Below are 13,425 nucleotides of genomic sequence, written 5' to 3' on the forward strand. Positions count from 1 at the left end.
CGCCCCGTTGCATTGGACATGCTTAATTCTGAAATGGCACCGGCAGCGACTTCTTGGGGGGCCCTCTTGGCAGTTTTCGTAGCACGGTATTAGGAGTCAGGAACGTTAGCAGTCTGAGCACCAAGCCTACTGGTGGCATGCTCCCCCAAAGTGCTGAAGGCTTCGTCATTCAGGGATTTGTGCTCTAATCATATTGCTTGCTGTTCTCTTCAAGGTGACCTAGACGTTCAAATAAGCATGTAGTTGCACCGAATTAAAGATATAGTGGATTGCTGTGCTCTGATAGCAGGTGCCTTCCTTGAAATGAGTCTTTCCCCAGAGGCACTCAGTATTGTATAGTAAGATTAAACATACTGAAACCTAGGAAATGCTTCAACTGAACATGGTGCATTCCTAACATTTGAATCCAGTAGCGCAGTCCTAACCTCAGTTTAAATACCCTCAGAATCAGTGGTGCTTTCTTTCTCCTTAAATCACTGACATATCGTAGGGGAACAGTATTGAAATAGCAGTGGAAACTTCAGGTGATACAAAACAAGGTGGTTGATACTTGCTATAATGAGCACATAACTGGCTGCTAGTTTGTTTCCTGCCTAAATTCAAGTTACTGGCCCCATCCTTTTCAGAGCCTTATGGCTCGAGTTCAAGTACCTGAAGGTCTGCTTCCACATGTATCAACTTGCCTGAGCTCTGAGAGATGCCCAAATGGTGCCATCCTGTGGCTCCCTGCACCTGGGGATGAAAGCGGTTCCATTCCTTGAGGCCTTTCATATTAAAAACCTTTCCATTTCAGAAGGCCTTTAGGTTGAAATTGACAAATTGTATGATGGTTTCTTCTGGTTTGATTATTTTTAAACTATTCTTGAATTGAATTGTAACTTGTAAACTTTTGGTTTTGTCGAGGACCTTTTTGGCTGAAAGTCCACACGAACAAGTAGAATGAATTATTCCTTAATGTTCTCTTAGTTTTGAACACTGTTTTATACACTGAGAGAGCACTTACTCATTTTACCCCTTCAACTGCCCTACTCTGTCATCTAATTTACATCCCTGCAGCTTGTTCAGTAATCTGAACAAGTAAACCTTAATCTTTTCAAATAACAAATCAGATTGTAAATTAGGAGGCAGGTCATGGGATAGGAAGTCAGAAAACTAAAGGAAAACTGATAGGAAAGTAACAATGCCTTGCACACGTACGGACATCCTTTCCAATAGAGCAACTGCATCCTCTTCTGATGAGTTCACTGCCTGGCAGTGCAATGTGTTTTACTCCCTCTCCCAGCATTCCAAACTCAAAACAATGCCATCATCAGGAAGCCAATAAAATCCTGCTTTGCTTCTGCTGCTTCTCCAAAACAGCCTGAGACAGAAAGTTAATGTAACAACCAACACTGATTTACAGCATATAATGCATATACTGTTAAATGCACTTTATTGCAATGAATGTGATTACAGTGATTAGATTTCTCCTCTGGCTTGGGGAACACTTTTGTCTTTTGCAATACTGAATAGTTACCCTGTCTGTGTAGAAGAGTGTTTCATTTAGCCAATATTGTGTGTCATTTTAATCATAGTTTATTTTTTATTTCTTGCACTCCCAGTATTTGGATAGCTTGAGTTTAGAATAGTTTGTGAACTTTCTATTTTAGTTTTAAGAGGGCTGTCAGTAAAATAAGCATGCTACTTCCCCCCAGGATTCACGCTTGTTTACATTTGAAGAAGATGAAGCTTCTCAGACTCTTGAACTTGTGGTACAACGAGTTGTAAATGTGGTAAAGTCTGCTGAAGAAAAGGTAAATGTTGCTTTTCCCTGCAGGTTTTTAGTTTGAAGAGTGCTTCTTCCTCCCCTTCTAATATTCTAAACAGGGATGCCTGTAAGACTTCATGGGCAATTAAGAAACTATGCTTATGTCTCTTTTTTTCCAGCAGAGCAATTCCATATTTTTTTATAGTGGCTTTTCTCTGTCAATGCACACCATTGCTCTTATTAAATTCACTAGCACAGAGAAGGTAAAAGCGCTTGTGCAGAATGTCTGTGAAATAACAGCAACTCAATATCAGAAAGAATTCTCTCTTGTGCAAGCTTGCTTGCATGGCTTACACTTTTTTTTTTTTGCAGAATCAAGGCACAGTTAGATTTGGCTGTTACTGCAACATCTCAAAGGCTAATTCTGTGAAAGCCTGTTATTCTCACTGAAACCTACCTAAATCATTCCAGTAGGGGGGAAAACTAGCCTATGTTGGTGACTGGTCACCATCACACACAGGTAGGCCAAGAATTTTGGAAGCAGACTAGTGTCTCTGTTGAAAGGTAAATGAGCTTAAGCCTTTTTGACTTCAAAGTCTTTGCTGGTGTTTGTTAGGAGAATATCTTGCAAGCAAAGATACTAATACCAGAAGGAGGGGTAAAGGATACAGGTTAAGGGTACAATCTCTGCCTGTCTACACATGAGTGGGCCAAGGTATGTCTTCATCTTGTAGGCTGGTTCTTGAGAAGAGGGTTGCAGTCTTATCTCTGTATTTTCTTGCTCTTCTTGGCTTAAGACACACCCAGAACAAAGTTCACTTAATAATGTTTGTGGTTCCCAACAGTTCTAAACTAAGAGAGTAGCACTCTGGATACTTTCACTCAATTATTAAATGTATATTTTTATCTAGAAAAGAGTGTAAGTTTCCCCATTCTGTTAATCACTTGATTTTATCAATACAGAAACTATTGATTGAAGAAATATCGTAGAGCAACAAAATTCCTCCGTGTATTTTTCTTACTGTGGTTAGAATTGGCTTATCTTTACAAACAAACGTGAAACTGGAAACGCCTAATATACAATTGAAACCTTTACAAGAGAGTCTGTTAATATTTGGCTAACAGGATTCTTTATACATTGACTTTATTAAATGAATTAATTATAAATAATCAGTGCCTTGTTTGAGAACACCTAATCATATGGCATTAGGAATGTGGACCTGATTGATAGAAAAGAGTTCAGTAGCGCTTTAAAGATTAACCAACTTTACTGTAGCATAAGCTTTGGAGAATCACAGTTCTCTTCGTCAGATGCATCTGATGAAGAGAACTGTGGTTCTCGAAAGCTTATGCTACAGTAAAGTTGGTTAGTCTTAAAGGTGCTACTGGACTCTTTTCTATTTTGCTGCTACAGACTAACACGGCTAACTCCTCTGGATCTATGACCTGATCGATGTGTTATAGGAAACCAATGTAATACTTTGTATGTGTTTAGGGTCCTCTCCCACAGTGGGTGGCTTTTTGGCAAATCCTATTCACCATTCTGAAAGAATATGCAGATCTGAATTTTATATTCCTTCCATATTTCTCATTTCTAGGTAGATAATACAATTCGTAAGGAGCTGTGGAAAAAGGCTTGATCTTTGTTAATTACCTCTGAAAAATGATATATTGGCTGTAACTGAGAAAACAAAATAAGTTATGTTTAATGGGAGAGTTTTAGCTTATATGTATTTATCAGTACATGGCATTTGCAGTAATTTTTTTAGTCCTCTTTTATTAAGAGACTTGAAATATTAAATATCTGGTCTGTTTGAAATAAAGCTAACAATCTCAAGAAGAGACTCCATATGTTACTGCGGCCTGACCCAAGATCTTGAATTGGTGGCACAGTGGAGAATTCAGTATCAGAGACCTTAATGGGGACATCATTACATAGCCTCCAGACCCTCCAAAATACTTCCCTCAAGTAGTGTGCTAAGAGCAGGAGGCCTACACAATTTGTGAACTGTCAGGTTGAACGCAGTGCTATAGCTATGAATTGTGATCAACCAAGTAACAGCGGTGTAAAAACAGACTAAATGGAAGGCAAAAAAAGGGGGGGTGTTGAGCACCTGGTGAGCAACTCTGTGTGTGTGTGTGTGTGTGTGTGTGTGTTCAGCTTGTTAGGTCACAAGCTATACAAGCCTGCTGTATAATCTGCAAATGCTAAATAACTAGTCATTGTTCTGCTGTCCTATTACATGTTGTTGCTTGCTAAATTTGGTGGGATTATCTCTGAATGTTTTTGCTGCAGCAAAAGATGTATCCACAATGCAAGGATTCTCCATTTCTTTGCTTCTGCAAATGAAGAGGAGCTTGCACTGGCAACAGTGCACACATGTGGGAGCTTTGGGTGCAGTTACCTCCATCAGCTGCCGTTTTTCCTCCACATGCTACCTCAGAGCTTTTTTCATCAGCAATTGCTGTGATAATAGTGCAATAATGTACAGATCTGTTGCTAAGATCTGCTAGTTCCTCTGAATTCCTAGATTTTATTTAAATAAAAGTGATTTGGAAATTCAGTGATTTAGCACATTTATTGATTTTTTTTTTAAAAGCCTTATGATGGCGTGGGGTGGGGTGGGGGAAAATGGTGGCTGCAAGGAGCTGAGGCAAAGAAAATGGTGCAGATTGGGTGGGATGTTTAAAACTGCACACCTTCCCATCCGTACCGCATGCAGACCCATCTTGTGATCTTTCTGGAAAAATCAAGAGCAAAGCAAGGCTTTCCCTTTTTTTAGCATATAATGATGTGTGGATGCTAAAAAAACAACAACCCAGCGACACTTTCATGAAGAAGTAACCAATGTGTATCTTACTGTAGGCTGTATCCTGGGGTATGTTTGCTTCCCTTGCTGAATGGGTGATAAACCACATGGTTAGCAACTTGTATGGGGAGGGGGGACCCCTGTTGACTTTACAGAATGGAGCCTTACTAAAAAAGAAAGAAAGAAAAGCCCAGAGTCTGAGCACTCTGTCTTGATAGAATCTGCAATTCTAACCTAGTTGTGGGCCTGATTGTATACTTGTTGGTGCCTGTTGTCTAAAAGTGATTGGGATGCTGATTATGGCAATATATGTTTCATATCTGCCTAGCTGCAGTATAAAAAGCCTTTCATAAGCAAATGCTGTAGATATATGAGAAATGCTGTTCCTTATCTCCTAATAGTCATAGTCTTTTGAAACCGGAGCAACCTGGCTTATCTGAGTTACCTCCTGTTAACTGGAGACAAGTATCTACTGTGCAGCGTATTCACTCATTACTTTGCAAACCTGCCCTGTTTAAAGGCTTGAGCAGCCTGTTTTTTGGGCTGAAGGGGAAAACTTGAAGTATAGTCTAAAAGAAGATTATAAATTGAAAAGGGCATATATATAATTAACTCCCAACTTGGGCAAAACAGAACTATCCAACTAACTTCCACAAGACAGCTTGTGCAATGTAGATAATTCTCTACATAGAGAAAGGCCCTTGCATAACAAGTAATCAAATCTTGTAAGGATGGTTCAGTAACTAAGGGGAAATGCCTTGGATTTCTGAGGCCAAGCACACAATTTGCTGGGTTATGCATACTTGAATAAACTGAAATTGTATTTGGTTTGGAAAGCCATGTTTTCTGTTCACTGTGTTGCTTGTTGTAAAAGTAAAATACTTTAGAAACTATTATTACCTGCCATATCTTGCAATAAGTTCTACTGTAAATTCAACCTGAGCAAGGCCACCTTGAAAGATTTTAGGCACATTTTGCAATTTTCAAACAATATAATCATGAAGTAATGTATGCTAATATCTGTCTTGTTTATAGGAGTGTATGTTTGAACTATCTTGTCAATTTTCCTGCTTTTAAAATTTCTGAAGAAAGCTATGTTGAAAGTCATGCCCCATTATTTTTTTATGTGCAGCCAAGGTAAAACTTGTTTAGAACTATTAATCGCAGCATTGGAGAAGATTTCTGCTCCAATTCAAGTGCATGTCCCTGACTGCTTTCCTTGTTTTGATGGTTTACTTAGTGGCAAATTGAAAAGTGATGCCTGAGGAGTGGTTAAATAGACTAAGTGAAAGCTTTCTTTTCCTTTTAAAAGTAAACTAGCACTAGATAGTTAATAGGAATAACTAGACAGACCTGTTCTCTGGAAAGAAGGTATCTTGAGAAAGAAAGGCCAGAGGTATGAGAAAGTTACAGTCTCTGCCATTAACTTTTTTGAACATAGGAAAGTAATAAAGGGGGAATTTTCTTGTGCTTGCTAATGGCCATATAGGTGTGCAGGCAATGGTGGAGGTTTCTTGGTGTAGGATGAAAATATTTACTTCAGAGCAAATAAGATTTTGTTTGATCTTTCAGTCCAAGACCAGCTTTATTTAATCTGTGACTGCAAAGCTAGCAAGTAAAACAACATACTTTGGTGTTCTAAGAAGATGGTGAAAATACTACTAGATAAATCTGTATCAAAAAGTGATGTGTTTTTTCTGAGGTTAGAGGCTAACCTGCTGCGGGAGATTTTCCCATAACAGGAATCAATAGAAAGTGGCTGGCCACAGAACAGGGGAGGTTAGGTTTTGGGGAGGGTGTGTGTGGTATTTAGCAGTTTGGGTGCAGGTGGACTGTGGCTGTGGCCATTGGCAACCCCAATCCCATGTGTTTCTATGGTGTGGAAGTCTTCCCCACAGTAGAAAGACAAAGTGGTGTGGCAGGAGAACCACCTTTGGGGGGGCATAAAATGGCCCCCCAAAGTGGGATCAGCTTGGGCCTTGGTGGAGGGTGGGAGGACAGGTAGGAGATGGGCCCCTGAAGGTTGGGGGCATTTTGCATGCAAAATGCCACCCCTAGCCAGACAAGCCTCTCTTATTTCCCCCATAGGGAATAGTGGAGTGGAGGTGGATAGGGGCACCTTCTTTGGAATGCCGTAAAATGGCCCCCCAAAGTGGCCCCCCAAAGTGGGAGGACAGCTGGGAGCAAGTCCCCTGAAAGTTGGGTGCATTTTGCTTGCAAAATGCCACCCCAAGCCACCTAGAAATATGACTTGTTTTTCCCTATAGAGAACCATGGAGTGTGTAGGAGGATGGGGGCACCTTATTTGGGGGGGCATAACTTGGCCTCCCAAAGTCCAATCTTTCTGAAACTTGGGGGGTAGTTAGAGGAGAGTTAGTAGAAGGTCTCCACCAAGTTTGGTGTGATTTGGACAGATAATGCCCCCCCAGACTCCTGGAAAGCCAGGAGGTTTTCTCATTGAAAACAATGGCCGAATCGTTTCGGCAATCTGTTTCAGTATTACCGAAATTTTTCGGTATTCAGAAAAAGTTTCGGTAATACTGAAAAAACCTGAAACGGCCCTGATTCGGTATTTTTAACATAATCAGAATACCGAATTGCACACCCCTAGTGAGTTGTGTTGACTGGGTGGCTCACTCTCTCCCTTTCAGGTTCCCTTTAAGGGGTTTGGGGGAATCCAAAGAGCACTTGCCTGGCCTGGCTGTTGCAGGTTCGCCCTGAGTGACGGGGACCACCGAGGTCATGCCTGACCAAGTCCCCTGCCATTCTGCAGTGCCAGCAGGTAGGCTGGGAAATGTTTGCTACTATAGTCCTGCTCTATGTGTGTGTGTTCTGTCCAATTAAACCCTTTCAATTTGTTCTAAAACTTTTAGAAAGCAGTGGGTTTATGCTGGTCATGGATCAGACATATGGGTTTATGCTGGTCATGGATCAGACATATGGTGATTATTTTCTAGTAGTTTGAAGGATTGACTGAGAAAACTTTCATTACATACTTTCATACTGTCATAATAATACCAGAAATTCACTGGTTTTTTAATCCTCAGAATAATCTACAAATTTTACATTGCTGAAATAGACAATATGCTGGACTGGCTTGGTTTGTAAAAGAGGGGAATGTCCTATATTCCTTCTATGTTACTAATGTACTGCAATGGTCAACTGTTGAACAGTGGTGCTGAGAAATACCAATAATTTAGCACTGAAATAAATTCTCACTTGTTGCCTTTATTAATGTGCCCACTGTCGAACTAAAATATGTTCCATTTTTATTCCAGGTGGTATCTTGTAACATAGCTGGAAATGCCTTTCAATTTATAGTGAATGTGACCCATCCTTCACTTACCCCTGCAGAATGTGAGTCTTACAGTGTAAAACTGTCACCATTTCATTTGCAGGTAATGTTTTGAATTCTCTTTGTTTAAATCTTACTATAGAGGAAGCTGAAGGCCTAGAGTGGCTATAGAGGGTGAAGGCTTTGGGACTTCCATTTCTCCTATGGCTTACTATAAAAGACTGGTAGAAACTGATGGCTGAAGGCTGGTGGGGATTGTGAGAATTGGATGCTGCCTCTTTCAGAGTGGGTTTTTCTTTTTAACCATTAGAGGAAAACCTGGAGAGGTTTTTAGGCTGAGTGAAACGTAAATGGCTACTATCCAGTTATACCAGCACAAATATTTAGGATAAAGAGGTAAGTATGACATACAGAACACATATATTGAGAAGCTACAAGTAGTATAAAGTGAGAGAAAAGGCAGAGAAAATGAGGTAGGAAACAAATTTAAAATTAGAATTTTTGTGGGAGGAAGTGACGTCCTAGGAAGGGAAAGCGTTGGAGCTGACGTTTGACCAGGCTGTAATATCACTGGATGTGACATTACTTCCCTGCCTTCCCAAACACCAACCCAGATCTCCAGGAGTTTCCTAAGCCAGAGGTGGCAACATCACTTTGATGCAAAAAAAAAAAAGATCTCTGGTTGTCTTGGAGTGGAGAGTGTCCTCAAGTCACAGCTGACTTATGGCAACCCCTGGTGGGGGTTTCATGGCAAGAGACTAAAAGAAGTGGTTTGCCAGTGCCTGCCTCTGCAACCCTGGTCTTTGTTGGAGGTCTCCCGTCCAATTACTAACCAAGGCCGACCCTGCTTAATTTCTGAGATCTGATGAGATCAGGCTCTCTTGGACTATTTTTCTTAAGCACCTTGGAATTTTATGGTAGTGCTTAGATGCTTGAAAACTTTTACAGAGCTCTGTGCTGTCGCTAATACCTGAGAAATCTCCAAATGTCTCATAAACTGAGAGTCTGAAACCTGCTGACCTATAATAGCTTTTTAAGCCTAAATTTTATTTTCCTGTCTTTACAAGTATGACCAACCTTTTGAAGATACTGCTCAGGTCACAGGGAAGGAAGAAAACATGCACGTCTGTTGTCATGAGTATGTCTGGATGAATCTCAGTCACAGTTGTTCTTATTTTTAGAGTCAAAGCTTAGTCTTTTTTTTAAAACTGGTAATCTAGACTTTTGGGTTTCTCATATAAACTAAAATATAATATTTAATGGTATTCTACAGCATAACAGAATATTTGGGTATAGATAGGCATAGAAAGCTTAAATTGATAAGTGTATTAATGCCATAATTTGGGATATTTCACCTGGTATTCAAAACACAGTAGGAATGAAGATATGTCTAAAGCTTGTTAACAAGCAAATTTATCTTGTGCTGGTATGAAGAGGGACACTAGTTTCCTAGTTCCCCCATTCACATTAATTCAAGGATACAATGTTAACAGTGGCCTTACGTTCTCTGGGCTCTGGAGCATCCCACCATATGTTCATTATACAGGTATCAGGAAGGAGAGAGAAGCAAGATGAGAATCCTACCCGCTTAGCTAGCTTCTCTCTTCTTCCTGATGTCTGTATAAAGAACAAGTGATAAGATGGGCTGAAGCTGCTCTTGGCTTACATCCCAAAGGCTTTCAGAAGGCCCCCTGCCCTCCTTGGGATGTAAGCTAATATTGTACAAGGTAGGAAGAAGCAGCCATTATTAAAAGCTAATCAAGGAAGCATATGCTCTTATGGTATAAAAAAATATGAAGGATAACTTTGGCATAGAATGAACATTAGGGCAGAAAAACAAGCAACATACACGCACATCCCAAAATGCCAGGACATGGAAAAAGTTATAACAGACTTTTGTATCTATACAAGTTGCACTGCTCCTCCCAGTTTCTGCTTTCTGATCCCATCCTCCTCCGTTCTATCTGAAATGTTTGATCTGTCTCAGTCATAACATGATCCTGTTGAGTCACAATTACAGCCTCATGAAATGGCCTGCCCAAGAATGGGTACCATCTTTAACAGGAAAAGTTGCAAAGAACTGCTATGTAAGGAGATGATGAAAACTAGCACAAAAAACAAGCTTTGCTTTATTGTGGCATGTTATTAATAAGCAGGTGACCTGCAAGGACTTGCAGGGGCCATTACATTTTCCTCTCCCCCATCATTTCCTCTTTCCCTATCCTGCTCTTTTCCTGCTCTCCTCACCCACCAGCTTCCCTACTCCTGTCAGCGTTTATCTGGTGAAAATTAAGGCTCAGTTCCATGATAGAGAACCCTCAAGGACCTGTGGGTGGGTATCTCATTTTCCTCTGTATCTCTTTCTACACACTTTCCCTTCTTTCCTTTCTCCTGGCAGTCCCTATAACTTCATCGTTCTCTGCTTTCTTCTCTCCTTCCCACCTATCTTTCACCTGCCTCCCATCTTCAGCTATATTTATTATTTATTTCATTTATACCCCACCTTTCTCCACAATGGGAACCCAAAGCAACTCCTCCATTTTGTCCTCAACAACTCTAAGAATGAGGTTAGGCTGAGTGTGTGTGACTGGCCCAAGGTCACCTAACAAGCTTTCATGTCAGAGTGGGCATTTGAACATGAGTCTTCTAGATCCTAGTCTGATAGTCTAACTGCGAACCACACTGGCTTTTGTGGGGTGGTTACTGTTGAACAGTAGCAAGCAGCCAGGACTGGATGAGACAAGCAAGTCATGTGGTAGCAAGGCACCCAATGGTTGCTGATGGTCATGGCTCCAGGGAATCCTCCTTCAAAGGGCAGTCATTCCTGGAAAGGGCTTTACTCCCTCCCCTTATCTTTTATTGGCAGAAACCAAGACGTGAATGCTGGTAATACTTGTGGCTGCTCAGCAACCCCCAGAATGACCACTGAAAGGGCATTTGTTTCTTAAAACTACTGGCACTGCTTCTGTTATTTGAGGGAGTTTTAATCCCTCAGTTTTTTTGCTTTGTTTGGATTTCAGATTTTTCTGCTAACTTGGTTTTCATCATCATGTCTTCTGTGCAGTCCCATGTGTGCAGTTTCCATGTGGGCCTGCACAGAAGAACACTCAATGAACAACATTTACAGATAGGTGCAATCCTGTAGAAAGATCTGTCTTGTCTGTTCATGGCTCCAGTCTTTGGACTTAAGTATCCACAGATTTGGCCACATTGAGAATTAGATATATTGATGTTTAACTGTGTGGATTGTCATTGTATTATTATTGCCTGTTGACATAAGTTGAGTAATCTTGGGTCCTTCAGGAAAAGGGCAAGATTTTTTTTTTAAAGCCTGTTTGCCTGTTGAAAGCGAAGAATAGCACAAAATATAACTAGCAATTAGCAAGTGCAGTAGTTGACAGCTGAATTGCTGTTAGTGTGCCTAGGACTGAAGCTTAAGTCTGTTCACATTGGCAAAACTGAAGTGGCAAATTTAATCTATCAACAGCTGGAACTTTCAATGAAAGCCAAAGAAGAAGACATCCAGGTCAAGTGGTCTTTCATACACACGTCAGAAACAAACACAGAAATCAAGCCGATAATAGTGCAACAGGTATGTTTGTTAATAGTTGCTTATATCTAATTTATCAAAATCAGATTATCAATACGTAAAAGGCTAACTACTTCCATATTAATCAGAGATCATCATCAGAGGCCCATTATAACATTTCATTTGTATACTGCCTTTCAAGACAACTTAATGCCACACTTAGAGTGGTTTACAAAGTATGTTATTATCCTCATGACAATCACCTTGTGAGGTGGGTGGGCCTGAGAGAGCTCCTAGAAACTCTGACTGACCCAGGGTCACCCAGCTGGCTTCAAGTGGAGGAGTGGGGAATCAAACCTGGTCCTCTAGATTAGAGTCCTGCTGATCTTAACCACTGCACTAAACTTACTTTCCTAGGTACCCCTATCTTTAGACAAAGTAGACAAATCCTTACTTGTTTGGAGAGTAGGGCAGGGAGGCCTGCATCCTCAAGTTTTATTTTTCAGCCTCAGAGTAGATCATCTCTGAGTTTGAGATCATCTGTGTGCCAAGTCCCCGGTTGAGGACTGGCTTTATTTTGTGTGGGGGAATGTTTCCCTGACAACTCTTGGAAAGTTTCAGATGGTCCCAGGTTCAGTCTCTAGCTTTTTGAGAGAGAATATTTTTTTTGAAGTTCAGTTGCTGAATACTCTCCTAAAACAAATGTTCTTGGTTGTCATAATTACCTTTAGATACCAGATTAACAGTGCGGTCCTATTACTCCAGTCTCAGCACTGAAATAATTGGGCTTAGGTTGTAGTATCTCTCTATGTTGGTCTGCACTTTTAAGTATATCTTCTTTACTTATGCTTTTAGTAGGAATTAATATTGTTTGGCTGTAACTGCTTTCTGCTTGTTTCTGTACTGCTATTTATCATGTTTAGTTTACTTTAGTCTAACTCAAAATAAAGGATTAAAAATACCCAAATCTTTAAGCTGCTGTGAGAGCTGATTTGGTGGAAAAGCAAGGTTAAAACATTCTTGAATAAAATGCAGATCAGACTGGTCAAAGTTTTCCAATAACTGATTAATGGTGCCTATTCATCTTTAAAATAGTCTCTTTGCTTCCAAGCGAATATGCTTTGAAATTGGATGTATAAATGCAATCCTTCAGTGTGCTGCTTCAGAATTTACCTTTAAAGGGCTAGAATTAAAGGTTGTTCGTGTGACTTGCATGAGTAAATAAAAGCCACTGCTGCCCTTGTAGTAACAGCTGCAAAATATCTTACTATTAGCCACAATATGGAGGAATATGCCTATCTCCATACACCCAGCTGAACTTCCTTACCTATAAAGAGCAGTCTGCTCAACCACAGAGCAAGTCACTCCTAAAACTAAAGTTTTGAAAAGCAGTTTGCAGTGAGTGCAGCAACACCCCCCCCCCAAGTTCATAGGGTGTGGTATTGGTCCCACAGTGGCTAGTCGTCTTGCGCACATGGGCTTTTAAGTAGTCCTTTCCAGTGTCAGTTCCCTAAAAGGCTACCACCAGAGTAGCACCCCATAAGATACAAGATGATAAGGTGGGTTTGGGTTGAATTCCAGGCACAGTATAATACTGAATAATTAGCAACAGGAAAACCAAACTAATGCTGATATTTAAGTTACTGCAGCAGAACACTTAAGAATAAAAATCATATAGAACTCAAGTTTTAATAAACACTCTGAGGATACAAGCAATATGTTCCAGACATGTCCTATGTCTTACAGTCTTAAAAGGAGGATGGTATAGCTTTTAGTTGCATATTTTGAAAAATATATTGTCATCCATGAATGACAATGTTGCATGTGAATCACTCTCTGTACAAGGACTTGGACTTCTCAAGCAAAGCACTCACTTTTCCGTAAAATACTGAAAATTCTCAAGGTTGTTCATTGTGCCTAGTTGGCAGGTATTGAACATGCAGCATTCTGACTGCAGACCCTTTTTTGTGAGCAATGTGGATCAGCAATTTCACTAATGACTTGTAGTAGGGGCTTGCCAAGAGGCATGCCAATCAGTGTGATT

The 13,425-nt window shown here is 40.4% G+C and overlaps 1 protein-coding gene across 1 annotated transcript in view; it reads left to right on the plus strand.

The window, feature by feature from the left end:
- C2CD2 (C2 calcium dependent domain containing 2) overlaps positions 1-13,425 on the plus strand; it is a 47,011-nt gene that overhangs the window by 953 nt on the left and 32,633 nt on the right. Inside the window, exons 2-4 of the mRNA XM_054973069.1 lie at positions 1,695-1,793; positions 7,836-7,955; positions 11,340-11,444. Coding sequence (XP_054829044.1) covers positions 1,695-1,793; positions 7,836-7,955; positions 11,340-11,444 — 324 coding nt within the window. The remainder of the gene's footprint in view (positions 1-1,694; positions 1,794-7,835; positions 7,956-11,339; positions 11,445-13,425) is intronic.

The sequence above is a fragment of the Eublepharis macularius genome, chromosome 3 (assembly GCF_028583425.1).
Source record: "Eublepharis macularius isolate TG4126 chromosome 3, MPM_Emac_v1.0, whole genome shotgun sequence".
Classification (NCBI taxonomy): Eukaryota; Metazoa; Chordata; class Lepidosauria; order Squamata; family Eublepharidae; genus Eublepharis; species Eublepharis macularius.